The sequence below is a fragment of the Apium graveolens genome, chromosome 7 (genome assembly GCF_009905375.1).
Source record: "Apium graveolens cultivar Ventura chromosome 7, ASM990537v1, whole genome shotgun sequence".
In the NCBI taxonomy this organism is placed as follows: Eukaryota; Viridiplantae; Streptophyta; class Magnoliopsida; order Apiales; family Apiaceae; genus Apium; species Apium graveolens.
The window spans coordinates 68,425,631-68,446,873 of NC_133653.1; the positions used below are offsets into that span (position 1 = coordinate 68,425,631).

Below are 21,243 nucleotides of genomic sequence, written 5' to 3' on the forward strand. Positions count from 1 at the left end.
TACCACTATAGTATGTATAAACTATAGGTAGTAAACTTTCAGGTTTTGAGCATGCCAAGTTCGAGTAATTTATTCTCCTTCCATGGTCTCCAACTTGTAAGTTCCTCTTCCTTGAACACTCTTAACCTTATATGGCCCTTCCTAATTTGGGGCGAGCTTTCCTTTCTGCCCTACTCCAGAAGCTTCCACTTTTCTCAGGACCAAATCTCCTTGCTTGAAGAATCTCTCTTTCACCCTCAGGTTGTAATAGAAAGAGGCTTTTTTCTGTTATTCCACTATCTTTGCGTGCGCCGCATCTCATACTTCATCTATTAAATCAAGGGCTAATCTTTGCCCCTCCTCATTTTCCTCAGCATTGAAAGCTTGGATCCTGGGAGACGAGTGTGATATTTCTACTGGTATAACTGCTTCAGCCCCGTATGCTAACATGAAAGGCGTTGCTCCAGTTGTGACTCTACATGTAGTTTTGTATGCCCAAAGTATTGGCAGTATTTCATCGGACTTTTCAATCCTCTTCTTTAACCCATCAAGGATGACCCGATTTGCAACCTCTCCCTGCCCATTAGCTTCGGGATGAGCAATAGAGATGAATCTCAAGTCGATTTCATTTTCTTCACAATACTTTCTGAACTCTTTATTATTGAATTGTGTTCCATTATAAGTAACCAGGATTCGAGGAATTCCATACCTGCACATGATATTTTCCTACAGGAATTGTGTAACTTGTTTGGTTGTGATCTTGGCTAAGGGCTTGGCTTCGATCCACTCGGTAAAGTAATCAATAGCCACAATCAAGAATTTCCTTTGTGCAATAGCCATCGGAAAAGGTCCGATAATATCCATTCCCCACATAGCAAAAGGGATTAGGGAGTTTATAGAAGTCAACATTTCCGGAGGTTGCCTTACTACCGAAGCATGTTTTTGACATCGATCACATCTCTTAACATAATCTTTGGCATCGGCCATCATCTCTGGCCAATAAAAGCCTAAACGGGGTATCTTATGTGCCAGTGCTCTGCCCCCCAAGTGTTGCCCACAGATTCCTTCGTGTACTTCTTCAAGAGCCAAACGTGCCTCATCAGGTCTAAGACATCTTAAATAAGGGACCACATAAGATTTTTTGTACAAAATCCCATCGATCAAGGAGTACCTCAGTGCTTGAACAACCAATTTTCGTGCTTCAGCCACATCATTTGGCATCCAACCAGTTTGTACATGGGATCTATCCATGATTTCCCCAGCCCTATAGGGGCTACAAGCATAACATCAATGCTCCGTGTTTTTAATACGTGGAAGTACACACTTCCTGAACTTTTCTCTATCTCTGAGGAAGTGAACTTAGACAACGCATATGCCTTAGCATTTTCCTCCCTTGGAATGTGCTCAACATGGCACTCATTGAATTAAGTCATCATAGCCCTTACTAGGCGGACATACCTAGCCATTGTTTCATCCTTTGCCTCAAACTCTCCCATGACCTGGGATATGACCAACATCGAATCTCCACAAACTTTCAAGTTCTTCACCTCAATGTTCCTGCTAGGCCTAGGCCAGTTATTAGAGCCTCATACCCAACTTCATTATTTATGGTTGGGAAGTCTAATTTTATGGCATATTCAATCAAGAACCCATCTGGGCTTTGTAAAATAAGCCCTGATCCACTCGAATTTGTTTTTGATGCTCCATCATAATAGAGAACCCAATATTCCCTCTATTTAACGCCTTCTTTTTATCTCCGTTACTACCTTCCTCACTTTGAGGTATAGTATATTCCTGCCCCCGACTTCTTGGTTGGGTATGGTACATTCCACCATGAAGTCAGCCAATGCCTAGGCTTTTATTTCCGTTATGGCTTGTACTTGATGTCGAATTCTCCCAACTATATTGCCCATATAATCAAACTCCCACTAGTTTTGGGACTATGAATGATGTTTCTCAAGGGCTGATTTGTTAGCACTTCAATTTTATGAGCCTGGAAGTAAGGACGCAACTTCCTTGAGGCCATCACCAAAGCTAATGCAAACTTCTCAATAGTTGAATAATTTAACTCAGCTCCATGCAGAATTTTACTAACATAGTATATGGGTTTCTGGACTTTAAGTTCCCCCTTAACTAATACAGCGCTCAAGGCATCTTTTGAGACGTCCAAATATAAGTACAAAACTTCATTCAAAATTGGTTTGGCCAACAACGGGGCTTGAGCCATATACTTCTTTAATCCCTCAAACGCTTCCTGACTTTCCTCAGTCTATATGAAGTCTTTCACCTCTTTCAAGGATTTGAAGAATGATAAGCACTTGTCCCCATATTTGGAGATGAACCGCCCCAATGCAGCAACCCTTCCAATGAGCTTTTGAACATCTTTGACAGTCTTTAGAGGTTCCATGTCCAAAATTGCCTTTATTTTATCAGAATTTACCTCGATTTCCCTCTTGGAGTCCATCAATCCCAAGAATTTTCCAGATCAAACTCCGAAAGCACACTTTGAAGGATTTAACATCATTTTGTGATATCTCAGGACCTAAAAAGCTTCCCTCAAATGGGTTATGTGATCAGTCTTTACCAAACTCTTGACTAACATGTCGTCAATATAAACTTCCATAATTTTGCCAATAAGGTCCTTGAAAATCTTATTTACCAACCTTTGATAAGTGGCTCCTGCATTCTTGAGACCAAACGCCATAACAAGATAATAAAAAACACCAAAGTCAGTGATGAATGATACCTTAGGGATGTCATCCTTATGCATTTTAAATTGATAATATCCACTAAATTCATCCATAAAACTCAGCATTTCAAGACCAGAGGTTGCATCTATGAATGTATCTATCCTTGGAAACCCGAAACTATCCTTTGGGAATGCATCATTTAAATCAGTGAAGTCCACGCACATTCTCCACTTTCCATTAGCCTTTTTTACCATTACAGGGTTTGCTAACCATTCTGGAAATTGTATCTCTTCAATGAAACCGGCCTTTAAGAGCTTCTTCACTTCTTGCTTAATAGTTTCCTGCCTCTCAGGAGCAAAATTTCTTTACTTTTGTTTCACAGTCTTCTGATTCGGATTCACGTTCAGCTTGTGAGTGATTAGCTTCGGGGTCTATGCCAGGCATATCAGCTGCTGACCATGCAAATACATCACTATTCTCTTGTAAAAACTTCACCAACTACCCTTTAAGGGGCTCCTCTAGTAATGCTTCAATGAAAGTTACTTTCTCAGGATCCTCGGGAGCCAAAGGAATCGGAACCAATTCTTCTGTTGGCTTCCATCTTTTCTCGTCATTCTCACGGATATCCAAATCTTCAATAGGCAGAACCTGCCCCCCAACTCCATCAGCCCTAAGAGAGGCCATATAACAACTCCTAGCCATTTTTTGATCTCCTCTCTCTTCTCCAATCCCATTTCGGGTGGGAAACTTCATCACTGAATGGTAAGAAGAAGGGACTTCCTTGAAAGCATGTATTCCTGTTCTTCCCATGATTACATTGTAAGTTAATCCAGCCTTTACCACTACAAAGTCCAAGATCTGTGTTGCTTATCTTGGTTCCTGACCAATGGTCATTGGCAACTTAATTATCCCTTCCACGGGGTGCTCCACTCCAGCGAATCCATATATCGGCATGTCAGTCGGGGTTAATTGAGAATCATTGTAACCTATCCTTATAAAGGTATTATGGAGAAAAATGTCCACCGAGGCACCGTTGTCTACAAGGTCCCTCTTCACCGGGCTATTCCCTATTATCGGTGTTATGATCAACGGATCATCATGAGGAAATTTCACACCCTCCAAGTCAAAATCATCAAATGCCATCGTTACTCCTGTCCTAGCCCTCATTGGGGCTTCTCCAACGATATGCATAACTTCTCTAGTATATGCTTTCCTTGAGTTTTTAGATGAACCAACATCAGTTGGTCCTCCGAAAATTGTATTTATCACATGCCCTTGGGGTTGTGGTCCTCCAAAGATTGCATTTATCACCGGTCCCTGGGTTGGAGATTTCGCCCCTAATCATCTTGGTCCCTCCAATGATCATCGAAATTCTTTCTTCCGTGGTTATTCCTATATCCTCCATCTCCAGTATACTTGCTCAACCTTTCTTTTCGAATGAGGAACTCTATTTCATCCTTCAATTGTCTACATTTATCGGTGTCATGACCAGCATCCTTGTGAAATCTGCAATATTTACTCTTATTTAGCTTGGTAGGATCAGCCTTCAGAGGCTTAGGCCAACGAACATCTCTATCTTTCTTAATTTTCATCAAGATCAGGGGCATTCAACTTGGCATATTCAGTGAACTTTTGTCCAGGTCCTCCCTTCTTCGGGGTTGGATCATTGTTTTGCTCAGTACTAGGATACTTGTCATTAGCAATATATTCCAGATTAGTTTTTCGCTTCTTGCCACCAGCGGGCTCGTTATTCACTACCGTCTTCCTCATGCTCTCCTCCACTTTGATGTACTTCCCGGCCCTATCTTGGAGCTACAACAAGCTTTCAGGGGGGCGCTTGGCTAATGACATCTTGAAGAACTCGTCCCTAGTTCCCTGTTGCAATGCTATTATAGCTACCTTGTCATCAAGGTCTGAGACCTTCAAAGCTTCCTTAGTGAAATGATTCAGATAGTCTCTCAAGGACTCTTTTGCACTCATGAGGGATGCTGAATTTTTCTCATACACTATCCCACTGATGAATTGCTTAATAAAAGCTTGAATTATCTCTTTTAAGGACCCAATAGAATTTGGAGGCAAACGAATATACCATCTTTGAGCCATTCCCGACAGGGTTTGAGGAAAGGCCCAACACTTAATAGCGTCATTCACGGGCTACAACAACAGTGCATTAGAGAATGTCCTGCCATGATTAGCGGGGTCTCCAGAGCCATCATAACCTTTGATGGTGGGAATCTTAAACTGCCTTGAGATATGGGCATTCATTATCTCTTCAGTAAATGGTGGAGTGGGATCATCAGAATCTCCCAGGGGCAAAAGATCACTTGGATCAGCCCTTGGGACAACAGCCCTTCTTTGCTATGGACCATCCAGGTCTATGATTGGAGGACGGTTTCTCCTCCTCGGTGGTAGTGGGGGGTCTAGGGGTCAGGTGCGCCTCCATGTCACGCTTTATCCTTTGAATCTCAGCCTCGTGAGCCCTGATTCTCTCTTGTACTTCTTGGGGATTCATCCCTCGGGTGCTCCTAGGGCGCTGGTTACCATCAGGCATTGGCTCTTTATCAGCACGCCTCCTTCTTGGGGCCACATCATTATCCGAAGATTCAGAGTCTCTCTCAGTGTAAGGGCTAGAGAATTCTTGATCCTACGGAATAGGAGCCAAACCGCGTATGTAGGGAGCGTCTGCCCTTGCGCTTCACTCCGATTTGCATGTCCATTTCCTCCAACCTCGGGGTACAGGGGCATCCCATAAGGGGGATTAGTGGTCACAATAGTGGAATACTCATACCCAATGGGTCGAGGATTCACAGGTGTATGTAGCTGCTGAAACTGGGAATTCATCCCTTGAGGAGCTGGGGGATTCGTCCCTTGTAGAGCCGGGGGATTCGTCCCTTATAGCTGAGGCTCGGTTTCCCCCATCGATGTTCCTCCTTGGGTAGAGGCGTAGGACGAGTGTGAGGGTATCTCCACCGTCGACGAAATCGTTTGAGTTGTTCCAACTGGTGTTCCTTCAGGAGCGTTGTTTCATTCTGTGTTCTCGCCATGGTTGTTGTTATGCTTTCCCACATACGGCGCTAAATGTTTTGGATAAAAAACTTAAGGTATTAATTGTTGTATTTATTACTAGGGTTCGTGAGCTTCGAGGCTCGATTTGATCGCATTTGTGTTTCGTGACTCGATCTGCCTTAACAAGATGCCTATGTACCTTGCTGATAGCCCAGGATCAAGTCGATGACATAATTCTGATTCGTGGGGTGTGGCCCCTTATATAGATGTTGGGAGTCCTTGAATTGGAATAGGTTTAGAAAACTTGATGGACAAATCTCAGAGTTAGAATGGACTTTGGAGTCTTACAATGCAGGAAAGTGATTCCTTATCCTATGGGATTTCTTGGAGGCCAATCTCCAAGGAACCGTGTCCTTGTTTGGACTTTATCATCAACTTATTTATTTTTTATTAATTAATTACGAAATTAATTAATACTCAGGGTTTTGGGCTCTTTCTAATGGACTTAACTGTCATTCCAGTTCTGATATAATTAATGCGATATTAATTATGTAATCAGGGTTAATTTTATTGCCTATCACTTACAAAGTGTTATAATTTGGATTCACCACAACCACTATGATGTCATAAATAAATGCATCAGCATACATTTTCAAGCCGGTAGATGTTCAAGAAATTTGCTTCAGAGAAATAAATTCGATATGAGGAAAATCCAACTTAAGCTCGACAAGAGAGTTCCCACCGAGCCTATTTTTTTTAATCATGTCCTTTATGTTAAGTAAAAACCCTGTCTAAAATCTTAATATGTTAGAGAAAGACCCTTTACAAGATTTATATTATTTTACATTCTCTAAAAGTCAAAAATTCTAATAACACATATGGAGAAAATCCAATAATAGAGCTTTTTTTACAATACATTAGGATAAACAAATATCTTTTAGAAAAATCCAAAAAGAATCATTATTCATATATAATACCCAAAATCTTAATATTAAAATTGAAAAAATTAGCAAAAAAAATATGATTCAACACGTTTTACGGGTAGTGGAAAGTCTTGCAATTTTCAGAATATTCATGCCCGAACAAATTAAAAAAAATTCTCGTACATCTTGATTTAGAAGATGGCATGTATTCTTACATATAAGAATTAAAGTCATCTTGTTTCTTGTATATTTTAATCCACACAGATTTGAGTTTAAATTGAAATTACAATTTTCTCTACTGTGGATTCAGGTCGTCACACAACTACTATGAAACCTGTATTAAAAATATTATAATAATGAAGTTTCAAATAACTTCACGCAAAACCCACTCTGTGGATCTCAAGATCGTTCACTACCAGCATTACTGGTATAAAGTAAAAATTTAGCTCTTAGTAGTTTAGCATATGGATAAGTAATATTGTCTTCAACCATGTTCTTTAATCTCAATCCATATTCGATATTATATTACTAAAAGTGTTTTATTCTAATTAAAATTGAATATAAACATAGAGAAAGAGAATGAGTCCATATTATATGATAAAATATAGGTTTAGACATCCCTTAAGAGCATCTCCAGAGCCTCGTCAACAGTCTCTTAATTAAACTCCTACCTATAATATAAAATATTAGACTCTTGGTAAATTAGCATATTTTTAAGATGGTCAACTCCAACAATACTTTTTATATTCAATCTCGATTTATATTATATTCGGATTTGAACATAAAAGAGAGAGAAAAGTGAGGTAAGAGTTGGAGGGATAAATATTTTATTTATGTATAAAAGTTAAGAGTTATGTAATAGCTCTTAAGTTTGATTCAGAGAGAATAAACTCTTAACTTTTTAAAAAACCTCTAGGCTGTTGAAGCTCTAATTTATATAAAAATCTTTTATCTTTGAAGTTAACTGTCTATTGGAGATGCTCTTAGAGATTTTTAAGGACCTTAGCTAGGTAAGGCACCTCTTAGAGTTGCTTTTGGAAAGATTAATTAAATTATTAGTGGTTTATGGAACCGGTAAAACATTTTTAAAACACAATTTTTGCACTAATTTCTTGCATTTCAATTTCAGAGGAAAAACGGCTAGTCCGGAGTTCTTGCTCTATGGACCTAGATCAATATTTTTTGTGCAACATAGGTCTAAAATTATTACAAAGTAACGTGGTTAGATAAAGAATAAGCAAGTTTTCTCATCTGTAGTAACTGAAATACACGGGACCCCATTGTTTCTAACTTGGTGTATAATATCTGAATTGTGGTTTCACAATATTCTTATTTTTGACTGAGTCGGGAGGACCAACTCCGCGATGCATGTGCTCAGTAACTACAACCAGAGCCGGCCATTTGTGCGGGTTCAAACCGCTCACTCAGGACCGATTCGTACGAAAACCGTAATTATTCGGCTCAAAGCGGGCCGGTTCTCAACCTGCACAGCTCGTTGTAATAATAGTGCCGATTATGAGTCATTAAATTGAAAACCGGTATTGAACCGGCCCGACCCGAACACCGCACGAGCCATTTGAACCGATCAACCCGTCACTATTCGGCCCGCACAAGCCCGCCTTTATAGGGATGGCAATCGGGTCGGATCGGATCGGGTATTGCGAAAACCATATCCAAACCCGAAAATTTTATCCATACCCGAATCCGACCCAAACCCAAAAAATACCCGAAAATGAATATCCGAACCCGATCCATCGGATTTCGGATCGGATTCGGGTATACCCGAAACACGAAATATTTTTGAACTGGATATTCATACCCGAACCCGAAACCCGAACCCAAACCCGAAATCTGAAAATTTGTATAATTATTGATATTACAAGTGTTTGGGATCGAGCACGCAACTTGTAGAGAAAGAGTTTTAACTTATCATTTTCAACCACTCCACCACATCATTAATTGTGTTATCATATGTATACCTAATATTTAAAAAATCAACTCAATTGATAACCAGTTTTTTAGATTTCACTAAAATATGTTTTGTTAACCTTATAAACCTTATCACCCGTTTAAATGATTGAATAATTATATTTCATTAAACTTTATAATTAGTTAATTTTTCACATAATAATAAAAATATATGTTCTAAAAATTATATAATATATGTATAATGTATATTATACATATATATTATATAATATTATATTGTCTAATATATAAAATTCTAATATTATATATATAATTAATATATATATATATAATAATTCGGGTTTTTTCGGATTTCGGGTTCAGATCGGATTCAAATAGAGTTTCGGATTTCGGATCGGGTTTCAGATCGGTATAACTAATATTCAAATCCAAATCCAAAAATTTTCGGGTTTAAAAATTAAATCCATATCCAAATCCAAAAAATCGGGTTCGGTAAATCCAAAATTTCGGGTTTCGGATCGGGTATCCGTCGGATCGGATTATTTTGCCATCTCTAGGCCTTTGTCTCTGTCTTCAACATTTGCAACATGTACATACACATAATTCTACTTAAGATTAATCATTAATCATGTGGATAATTTACAAATATAAATTAGTAATCTAATTGTAATTTATTTAACTTATTACTTTTATTGTTCACTAATCATAATTCACTTTTATTCAATTAAGTTAAATAAAGTTACTATTGTCATGTATATATAAATGAGATAACAGTATATACCTCTTAATTAACACGATTATTGATATGAACATTAATATGTAGATTTTTAATTAATAAAATTTACCGAGATGTTATCCTCTTTTAAGCAAAAAATTGAAATACTAAAATTAATCAAATATGTTTGTTAGATATATTTGATAATGTCATGGCTAATATGTTTTATGTTTAGATTTCAGATCTTATTTGAACAGAACAAATCAGTACTTAACTGATCAGTACTTATACTGGACGACAGAACTTAAGGGATATCAGTACTTATGTTATCAGGAGATAGATATCAGAACTTAAGTGCTGAAGGACGATCAGATAAGGACAGTAGCTGATTGAAGTTAAGAAGATCAAGATAAACATAAGAAGAGATATGCATGAAGAAGGAATTCCGTGAAGAATGGAATACTTGGAAGAAAAGATATCTGATTGATATATATTAGGAAGCAGAATTATATTCCATATCAATTAGCGATTATCTTGTAACTGTGTAGTATATAAACACAGACATAGGGTTTACACTATAAGTGTTATCATTATCGAGAATATTATTTACTGTAACCCTAGCAGCTCTCGTGATATTTTTGTTCATCACTGAGAGATAACAGTTCCAGATTGTAACAGAGTTTATTGTTTCAATAAAGTTTGTTTTCTGTTACATAAGTTCTTGAAGTTTGATTTGATTGTAATAAACACTGTATTCACCCCCTCTACAGTGAAAGTGTGACCTAACAAGTGGTATCAGAGCCTTCTGTTAACACACATACAGTTAAAGATCCAAACACAATCATGTCTGACACAGAAACTCCAACTAAGCCTACCAAAACTGAGGAATCATCAAAGACATCAACTCAGAGTCGATATGAGACTATCAGAGTTCCCATATTGAGACCATCTGAATATCCCATATGGAAGGTAAGGATGACCATGTTTCTGGAAGCAACAGATCCAGAATACCTTGATAGAATCAAGGAAGGGCCTCACAAACCTACCAAGCTCGCTGTTGTAGTTGCAGGTGAAGCAGCAAAGACCGTACCAAAGGAAAAGAATGATTACACTGCTGAAGATATAGCATCTATTGCTAAGGATGCCAAGGTACGACACTTATTGCATAGTGCCATTGATAATGTAATGTCAAACAGGGTAATCAAATGCAAGACTGCTAAGGAGATATGGGATGCACTGGAGACAAGGTGTCAAGGAACTGAAACAGTTAAGAAGAACAGGAAGACAATACTCACTCAAGAGTATGAACACTTTGACTCTAGGACTAATGAGTCATTGACTGATGTATATGATAGATTTGTCAAACTCTTGAATGACTTGTCATTAGTTAATAAGGAGTATGATCTTGAAGATACAAACCTTAAATTCCTGTTAGCTCTTCCTGAATGTTGGGATTTGAAGGCAACAACAATAAGAGACAACTACAATCTTGATGAAACAACTCTTGATGAAATCTATGGAATGCTCAAGACTCATGAACTTGAGATGGAACAAAGAAGCAAGAGGAAAGGAGGAAAGTCAAGGACAGTTGCTCTCAAGGCTGAAGAGGAATCCCTCAAACCACCTTCCTCAAAGAAAGACAAGGGTAAAGCTCTTATCATAAAGTCTGATACTGAGTCATCAAGTTCTGAGAGTGATGATGACTCAGATTCTGAAAGCTTGCCTGAAACTGATGCTGATGAGGAGATGATGAAGATGTGTGCTCTTATGGTGAAAGGAATCACAAAGATTGCATACAGGAAGTTCAGGAAGGGAAAGAAGTTTTCCAGGAAAGGCATAAGTTCTGATAAGAAGAATTTCAGAAGATCTGAAGGAAGAGGAGGAAAGTCTGACAGAGGAGATTACGCTAATGTTAAATGTTATAATTGTGGTGAGAAAGGCCACATATCTCCTGATTGCAAGAAGACCAAGAGTGACAAAGGCAAAGCTCTTGTCACAAAGCAGAAAAGCTGGACAGACACCTCAGACTCTGAAAGTGAGGAGAACTATGCATTGATGGCAAATGCTGATAAATCAAGTTCTGAGAGCAGTTCTGAAGCTGCTGAAACAAAGATACCTCAGACTACTTATGCTTTTCATACTGATGATATTAATGAGTTGAGAAGATATCTTAAAACCATGTTTGTTAGTTATAGAGATCAAACTTTAACATGTGAAAGATTAACTTCTGAAAATCTTGCTTTTAGGAAAAGAAATGATTTCTTAGAAAAAGAGTTAGTCATGTTCCATCAAACTCAGCAGGATAGAGATGATGCTTTTTATGTTAGGGATGAAGTGCTAAAAATGAATGAATCTCTAAAAACTGAGTTAGAAAAGGAGAGAGAGATTATAAGAACTTGGACTAACTCTGGCAAAACAACTCAAAATTTGCTAAGCAGTGGAAACTAGAAAGAGGGCTTAGGTTATGGAGAAAATAAAAATGAAAAAGGAACTGTAGAAATTAAGCCTGTTGATAAGCAAAAGCCGAAGTTAAAACCTGTTAAGTTTGTAACTGAAAAATCTGAAAATGAGAAATCAGAAGTTAAAAAGGAATTAGCTTCTGACAAACTAAAACAGGAAAAGACAGCTGAAGTTAACATAGGCTTAATGACAAAGAAGCAGCTTAAGCATAAGCTGAAAGATGTTAAGAATGCAAACAAGGTAAAATCACCTAGGAAAAACAGGAATGGAAAGGAAGGTGTGAATAAAAGCAATAACTATAAATCTGTTCCTGATGCTCCTAGGAAAGCGTGTCATAACTGTGGAAGTTCTAACCATCTGGCTTCTTTTTGCAGGAAAAATAAGAATATTAACTCCTTATCTTCAAAATCAGGAGTTAAGAGTCAGTCTGTTAGATACAAACCACAAAATCCTTGTTTTCATTGTGGTAGTTTATGGCATTCCATTTATACTTGTAAGGAATATCATAGCTTGTACTATGATTATTATCAAATAAAACCTTCTTTAAAGAAAGTTTCTGTTGTTCCTTCTAGTGTAAGTTCTGATTCAAAGTCTGGCAGTATAAGTTCTGATAAGAAAACTATTAACATAAAATCTGATGCTAAATCCGCTGCAAATGTTAACAAACCTAAAAAGGCCAAAGGATCCAAGCAAGTCTGGGTCCTTAAAACTAATAATTAGTGGTCTTTTTGATTGCAGGGCAACAGGAAAAATATTTTAGTCCTGGACAATGGATGTTCAGGACATATGACTGGAAATAAGGCACTGCTATCAGACTTTGTGGAGAAAGCTGGCCCAAGTGTTTCTTATGGAGATGGCAACATTGGAAAAACTTTGGGATATGGCAATATCAATCTTGGGAATGTCATCATTAAAGATGTAGCTCTGGTCTCAGTTCTTAAACACAACTTACTGAGTATAAGTCAAATCTGTGACAGAGGTTATCATGTTGATTTCTTTGCAGAACATTGTGAAATAGTTAGTAAATCTAAAGAAAAAATTGTTCTGAAGGGATTCAGGCGTGGTAACATTTATGAAGCTAAGCTTTCAACAAGTTCTGATGGTTCTGCAATCTGTTTAGTGAGTAGAGCCTCAACTGAAGAAAGCTGGAATTGGCACAAGAAACTCTCTCATTTAAATTTCAACAAGATAAATGAACTGATCAAGAAAGATCTTGTGAGAGGACTGCCAAAATCAGTGTTTGTTCCTGATGGTCTTTGTGACTCATGTCAGAAGGCTAAACAAAGAAAATCTTCGTTCAAGAGCAAGACTGAATCATCAATTCTTGAGCCTTATTATCTACTTCATGTTGATCTATTTGGTCCAGTGAATGTCATGTCTATTGCAAAGAAGAAATATGCGTTGGTCATCGTAGATGAGTTCACCAGATACACATGGGTGTATTTCTTGCACACAAAAAGTGAAACTGCATCTATCCTGATTGATCATGTCAAACATCTGGATAAATTGATCAAAGATTCTGTGAAAATTTTGAGGAGTGATAATGGCACTGAATTCAAGAATCTGATAATGGAAGAGTTCTGCAAAAATTATGGAATAAAGCAGGAATTTTCTGCTCCTGGAACTCCACAGCAAAATGGAGTTGTTGAAAGGAAGAATAGAACTCTCATTGAAGCTGCACGAACAATGCTTGAAGAAGCAAAGCTTCCAACCTATTTCTGGGCTGAAGCTGTGCAGACTGCTTGTTTTACTCAAAATGCAACACTCATTAACAAGCATGGAAAAACACCATATGAGATGGTGAAGAATAAGAAGCCAAATCTCAAATACTTTCATGTATTTGGATGTAAGTGTTTTGTTCTCAAGACTCATCCTGAACAGCTATCCAAGTTTGATCTAAAAGCTGATGAGGGAATCTTTGTTGGATATCCACTTTCTACAAAAGCCTTCAGAGTCTATAATTTGAGAACAAAAGTGGTCATGGAATCTATCAATGTCTCTTTTGATGACAAGAAGATCACTGGACTTGAAGATTGCATTGATCATGATCAGCTGAGATTTGAAAATGAAGATTCATATTCTGATACCTCAAGTCCTGACAGACTAAGTCCTGATACTGTAAATTCTGATGGATTAAACTCTGATGTTATTGAAACTGTGGTGACTACGTCAAAGGAAGATGCACCAATGCAGGGGGAGCATACTCAAGATATTATCACATCTCAAGAAGCATCAGAACATACATCTGGCTCTTCAAATTCTGATTCGTCAAGTTCTGATAAGCCAAGTACTGAAAATCTAAATACTGAAGGATCCAACTCAGAGAGCATAGTTTCAGGGGGAGCATCAGAAAATGAAACCGAAGACAGCATGAATCATGGGGGAGCATCCAGTTCTAGAGAAAATCTTCCATCTGCAAGGAAGTGGACAAAATCACATACACCTGATTTGATAATTGGAAATCCTGAGGCAGGTGTCAGAACTAGAACAGGTACTTCGAATGAATGTCTTTACAATTCTTTTCTCTCTCAGTCTGAGCCAAAGAAAGTGGAAGAAGCTCTTCAAGATGCTGATTGGGTGCAAGCAATGCAGGAAGAGTTGAATGAATTTGAAAGAAACAAAGTCTGGACCTTAGTGCCAAGACCTAAGAATAGATCGGTTGTTGGTACAAAGTGGGTATTCAGAAACAAAACTGACAGTGATGGCATAATTGTAAGGAACAAGGCAAGGCTGGTTGCAAAAGGATATTCTCAACAGGAGGGAATTGACTATGATGAAACATTTGCTCCAGTTGCTAGGTTAGAAGCCATAAGGATATTCATGGCTTATGCTGCTCACAAAAAGTTTACTGTCTTTCAAATGGATGTGAAAAGTGCTTTTCTCAATGGAGAATTGGAAGAGGAAGTATATGTTGAACAACCTCCAGGCTTTGTAGATTCCAAACATCCAGATTATGTCTACAGGCTTGATAAAGCACTTTATGGACTTAAGTAAGCTCCTAGAGCATGGTATGAGACTTTAGCTCAGTTTCTTCTGGAAAGTGGATTCAACAGAGGAACTATTGACAAAACACTGTTCTATCTCAACCATGGCAAGGATTTACTTTTGATCCAGATTTATGTTGATGATATTATTTTTGGGTCTCCAAATGATAAACTTTGCAAAAAGTTTGCCAAACTAATGTAGTCAAGATATCAGATGAGTATGATGGGAGAACTTAGTTATTTTCTGGGCCTTCAAGTCAAGCAGAGTGAAGAAGGAACTTTTATTTGTCAATCTAAGTACACCAGAAACTTGCTGAAGAAATTTGGAATGCAAGACTGTTCAAGTGCATCCACTCCCATGGCCATTGCAACAAAACTGGATAAGGATACTGGTAATTCAGTAGATATTACTGATTACAGAGGTATGATTGGCTCACTTCTCTATCTAACTGCTAGTAGACCAGATATCATGTTTGCTACCTGTCTTTGTGCAAGATTTCAAGCAGATCCAAGAGAACCTCACTTAACAGCTGTAAAAAGAATCTTTAAGTATCTTAAAGGAACAGCTGATCTAGGATTATGGTATCCTAGAGAATCAGATTTTAAATTAATAGGTAACTCAGATGCAGATTTTGCAGGTTGCAAAATTGACAGGAAAAGCACAAGTGGTAGCTGCCAATTTCTTGGAGGCAGGTTGGTTTCTTGGTATAGCAAGAAACAAAAGTCAATTTCCACATCAACTGCAGAAGCAGAGTATATTGCTGCAGGAAGCTGCTGTGCACAGATTCTCTGGATGAAGAATCAGTTACTGGATTATGGGTTAACATATTTCAAAATCCCTATTTACTGTGATAATCAAAGTGCTATTGCTATGACAGGTAATCCAGTTCAACACTCTATGACAAAGCACATCAGCATCAGGTACCATTTCATCAGGGAACATGTGGATGAAGGTACAGTGGAATTGCATTTTGTTCCCACAGATCAACAAGTAGCAGATATCTTCACAAAACCACTGTGTGAAGCTACCTTTACAACATTGGTAAATGAACTTGGAATGATTTCAGGTTCTTTCTCTAAATCTGCTTAAACTTGTTCTATGTTATCAGACTTTATGATCAGTATTTACAGAATTAATCTCTTTGTATATTCTGTGCATTAATTGATAAATGTCTTTAAGTACTGACTGTTGTCTGATATATGTTTCTAAACTCTGATAAGTGATATGTCTGTTTCAGTAACTATTCAAGCCTATGAGGATAACTGTGCTAGATACTGATCTAGTAATCTTCAATAAACAAATGATTCCATGAAAGAAGTAATTATTTCAGTGGAAATCTTATGACACTAGCAAATTCTGATAACTGAGCTTAGTTAAGTTTACTTTGTATATCTTATTACTAAGTCACAAATTAGAATAATGCTACTCATCTGTTAAGTTCTGATACTAGTAAAACTGCTGAATGTACTAAGTGCTGATAGACCTCTCTTATTAAAAAAAAAAAAATCAATCAAAGAATAAAATCAGGTACTCCTTTGAGATCTAGAGTAAAAATGTGAAAGGGACGACCCAAATGCATTGCTGGTATTAAGTAAATATGCATTAGAAAAGCAAAATATTTTCTTGGTGACTTTTCACACTCTATGATTACTGGAGAAATACTCTGATAATAGCATAAATTCTGATAAGCAGTCGTGACTCACTTACACTGCGAAGCCACTGTAAAAGAGAATTTTAAAGATGCATAAAATTAGCACAAAAACAGTTGAGGTGGACTCATGCATGAACTCATTTATCAGTAGGTTTCAGGATAATGACAGCTCTTTAGCAAAATTTTAATTATGACTTATTTCTAAGATGTACTGAAGTAGATCAGACTTTACTCTTTGTCTGTTATTTAGCTTAATGCACACACTAATCACTCCATCTGAATGATGAAAATTTCTGTGGTGGTCTATGTTATTTTAGATAAACAGTCATTGTGTCATTTTTGCACAAATTCTGAGGACAAGTTCTAGTTACACGTTCTGATGATTAAGTTCTGACGTTCATAACTAAGAACTTGTATGAGTATTTACTAAGATTAGCATTCCTTTTTCGAGTTAAGAAATTATGTTCTGATGACTGTTAAGTTCTGGTATAGGTCTAAGTTCTGATTTCTCAGTCTAATCCTTTACTTGGCTTATCTTTGAATGAAATTTAATAACAGTCTCAGTTTGTACTCGCATATGTTGAAGTGGAAGATTAATAGTCACTATGATTAGGATTAATGGTTTTGTACTTGAACAGTCCACTGTTTCTTGTGTCTTGTGCGGTCTAGACCATGATTCCTCTTTCCAATGACTGTTATTCTTTTTCAAAGTCTAGGGAGACGAGGTAGAATTAATTCTACCTGTCAGCATTAAATATCTTTGCGTCTCTTGGCATTCTCTTGCCTATATACACAGCCACTTCACATTAGTCTTCTCATCACACTTGTATCACAAATTCAGTCTTGTTTTTCATTTACTATCACAAATGGCTGAATTTGGCTGGTTCTACAATTACGGTGATGAGACTGTGCATGTCTTTTTGAATGGAATTCCATCTCCCTACCCTATCACCAACATCCCTCACAATCTCTGGATTCAATTTCCAGAGGTTATCAAACGTGATCTGGTGGCCGTTCGAAGAGACCTTCACCTTCGTCGTATCCGTCAGCAAGAGCGAATCATACGACTCGCCATCTTGTTTGTCGAAGATAGGAAGAGGAAGATGACTTAATCTTGTCTTCTTCCTGTTCTTCTTTATCCTCAGCGTTGTCAGGCTTCTTAGCTAGGACTAAGGCTGTTGATGTTAGATTTAGAAGCTTAGGGAAAATCTTGTATTGATGTAATTTCTATTTCATATATGTATTGACTTGATATATTAATGAAAACTGTTTTTACTTCAAGATTTTATCTCTGAGTTATTTTATCTTGTGTTGTTAAATCCTGCTTGATATTCTGATGACCATTTAAATTTTGTCTTTATTTAAGTTCTGATTCTTTGTCAGCACTTATTCATCGAAATTATCTCGGTCATTTTTAACATGATTCATTTTCAGAATATTAATGTTGCAGTGAAAAATAATTTAATCAGTGCTAACGGTTTAAATTTTGAATTAAAACTGTGTCTCTTGATAAATGAAATGGTTTTTCCTTGAAACAAGGCAACTGGGTAAGTAATCATTCCTGTTTTCTCGAGCCCAGTAACTATCCGTTATTACTGCATGTCTGACAGGTGTCCAACGGTAACATTTTTTTTCCCAGAGTATAAGAACAACAGAGAGAAGATTTTTTTAATCTTTTATTTTCTTTATACTTTATCCCTCTTCTTACTTTTACTCTCTTTCTCATTCTTTCTCACGTTGGTTTTTCACACAGACATTATCTCAAACACCTAACAGGCATACTTGAATTTCAATATTTTTTTTCACATGGCACCAAAGGATTTAATCATTGATGGAGCAAAGTTTGTTCCAAACAACTATGCTGCAATTCTTGATCATGCTGAAGCTCCATCTGAATTGCATTTTGTGCAAGATCTTCTTGCACATAGTGAGGTTGGGTACGCCTTAACTCAGCCTGAATTATTTTCAAGTCAACAAGTTCTGCGGTTCTGGAGGACTGGAGTTTTTGATGATGGTGGTAAACGAGGAACTCCCAGTATTATCTTCCAAGTGGGTGATTCATCCTATGTAGTCACTCCTGGTACAGTACGAAGAGCATTACATCTTCCAGAAGATTGTACCTTCTCTATACCAGAGGAATCAGAACTTCGGGGGTTAATGACTGATTTGGGATATGAAAAGAGTCTGACGAAACTTGGACAGTTGAAACGGGCTAATATCAGAAGAGAATGGAGTTTCTTCTTCGATTGCATCACCCAGGCTTTTGGCAACAAGTGTTCAAATTTTGATGCCATCCCAATTCTGAGTCAGCACATCGGGTATGCTATTATCCATCAAACTCATTTTGATTTTGCAACTGGAATAATTGGTTTTATTGGGGATAGGATGACAGAGGATCGAGATGTTGTTTATTTTGCTAGATTCTGTCAACTTATTTATACGTATTGTACTGCTGAACCCCAGTTAGTCAGCACTCAAACCCCACCTTTTAAGGTTGCAAAAAGGTACTTTAACGACCTGATAAATGCTGACACAAAGAAATCAATGGTGAGACAATTACAGATTCCTCAGTCTGTGAAACAGATTCTGGTAAATGCTGATCCTGCTACTTACAAATCTGTTTACTCAAATGTTCAACCAACTCACCATAACCAAAATCCATCAACCTCAGTACCTACCTCTCATTCTACTCAACCTACCCTCAGAACTTATCTCAAATCCTATCTCTCCACTTCACAGACTGCTCAACCTTCTTCTTCAGCACCTACTGTGAAGCCTACATCCTCTAAGCCAAAGAGAACAAAGACTGTTCCTCAAACACCTCAAAAGAGGAGAAGCATTACTTTGAGAGATGAATCAGATTCTGAGGATCAGATTCCCTCTTCAGAACCTGTGGTAAATGAAGCTGAGAAGGCAACTTCTCAGAAGGATTCTGCAATTGGGGGTTCTAGGCTTCTTAAGAGGCTTAGACGTATGACGGTTCCTGAAACTCTCAAGGAATCCAAATCAATAAGGAAGTACAAGAAACAGAGGGCACAAAGGCCAGTTTCAGATGATGAGGAGGAAGCAGCTAAGGAAGGGGATCAGGAATCTCTGATCTCACAAGACAAGGAATTTGCTCCAGTCACTTCTTCTCCATCAACTCCATCTCAGGAACCTGTATCTGACAAGGCTAATTCACCTTCTATGTCTCTTGTTGATCCAGGCACAAGTGCTGAAATTGATATTCAGAACCTGGTTGTGCCTGAAATGCTTTTCTTAGAAGCTCCAACAGCAAATAATCCTTCCACAACACCTGTTACTGATGCTGTTCAAACTCCTGAGTTATCACTACAACCTTCTCTGCATCAAGATGCTGATGATCAGATTTTAGGTGAGCATCAGGATATGGCTGTTGATCAGAACTTAGTATCAGATCAGCAATTAGAGGATGTTGAAGCCTCCATTGCTACTCACACAGTTGTCTTATCAGAAGATACTGATTCTCTAAGTTCTGATGCTGCAAATGTTGGAGATACTGGTGAGGCTGCTACAACTGTAGATGCTGATGAAGCAGGTCCTTCAGGACATACTCCTCCACTGACTCTTCCTAAGTCTGAACTGGTAAAGGAGTTTGTTATCAGGGATGCACCAGTACCTTGGAGTGAAACTCCTGCAGGTCAGGAGTGGACTAAGGAATGGAACTCAGTTTCATGTGTTCCAAATGCTTTACATCTTGCTGAGCACTTGACTAAAGCTGATGAAATGTTACATTCTGATGATTTTAAAACCCAGCTTAGAGTCACTGCATTGAGTACTAAACATCTACAAGGTCTTCATTCCAATACTCATGCAGAGCTACACAAGATTCAGGAGAACTTTATCAAACAGGAACAAGTTTGGAAAATTGATAAGAAAAAGTTCTTCCAACCTACCATTGACAGGGTTGCTTATATTGAGAAAACTCAAGAGAAGCAACAAGCTCAGATTGATCAAATTCTGATAAATCAAGCTTCTCAGCAATCGCAACTTACTGAAATCCAGATCTCAGTGGAACTACTTATCTCTCTTTTATTACCTGCTGATGCCAAAAAGGGGGAGAAGGTAATTAAGTCCAAATGCAAAACCAACAAGTCACTGCAAGGAAAGGATAATGGAAAAGATGACCAAGGAAACTCTGGAATGGGTAGTGGTCATAGTCAAGGTAGAAGGTTTACATCAAGACAAGCTAGTCACAGAACAAGTTCTGATACTGGGAAAAGAATAAGTTCTGCTGCTGGTAAAAGGATAAGTTCTGATGAACTTCTAGATCTTGATGAGGAAATGTCAAGACAGTTATTTCTTCAAGAAAATCCAGGGATGGACTTGGAAAGTTTAAAGGAAGAAGAAGCCAGACTTAAATCAGAGAAAGTCACATCTAAATCTGAAGCTTCTGGTAAAAAGTTACTTCCAAAACCTAAAGACATTGTGATCAAAGAAAGGATACATACTGAAGAAACTTTGACTAGATCACAACCACAGATAGATCCAAGATCCAAGGGTAAAGAAAAGGTTGGTGAACCTATCAAGCCTTATGTACCTCCTGAGGAAGAAGAAATTACTGATGGAAAAGATGATCTTGCTCTGACTTCAAGAAAAGTTCTTAAAACAACCTCTAACATGGCTCAAGTTGTTCAGAGTCAAGAAATTGTAAGTTCTGATATTCAGAAGAAGCAAGTAACCTCTGACAGTGCTCAAGTTAACTTGATATCAGAAAATAAATCTAAAACACTCCTACCAGGATTCACTAAAGCAAAACAGACTCAATCTTTGAAGACTACTCCAAGTGGTTTTGAAGCAAGAGTAGTTACTGGAAAGGAAGCTAGAGATAAAACTGGATTGGGAAGTGCTGATGAAAGAAGAGTACACAACACTACCGATGATCCA

General features: G+C 37.7%; 1 protein-coding gene across 1 annotated transcript; it reads right to left on the minus strand.

The window, feature by feature from the left end:
• Nucleotides 1-297: 297 nt before the first annotated feature.
• On the minus strand, nucleotides 298-1,230 carry LOC141673716 (uncharacterized). Its single transcript, XM_074480458.1, has 2 exons — nucleotides 1,151-1,230; nucleotides 298-688 (listed from the first exon to the last, which is right to left on the minus strand). The coding sequence occupies exons 1-2, from the start codon at nucleotides 1,228-1,230 to the stop codon at nucleotides 298-300; spliced, it is 471 nt and encodes a 156-aa protein (XP_074336559.1).
• Between the last annotated feature and the right edge of the window lie 20,013 nt (nucleotides 1,231-21,243).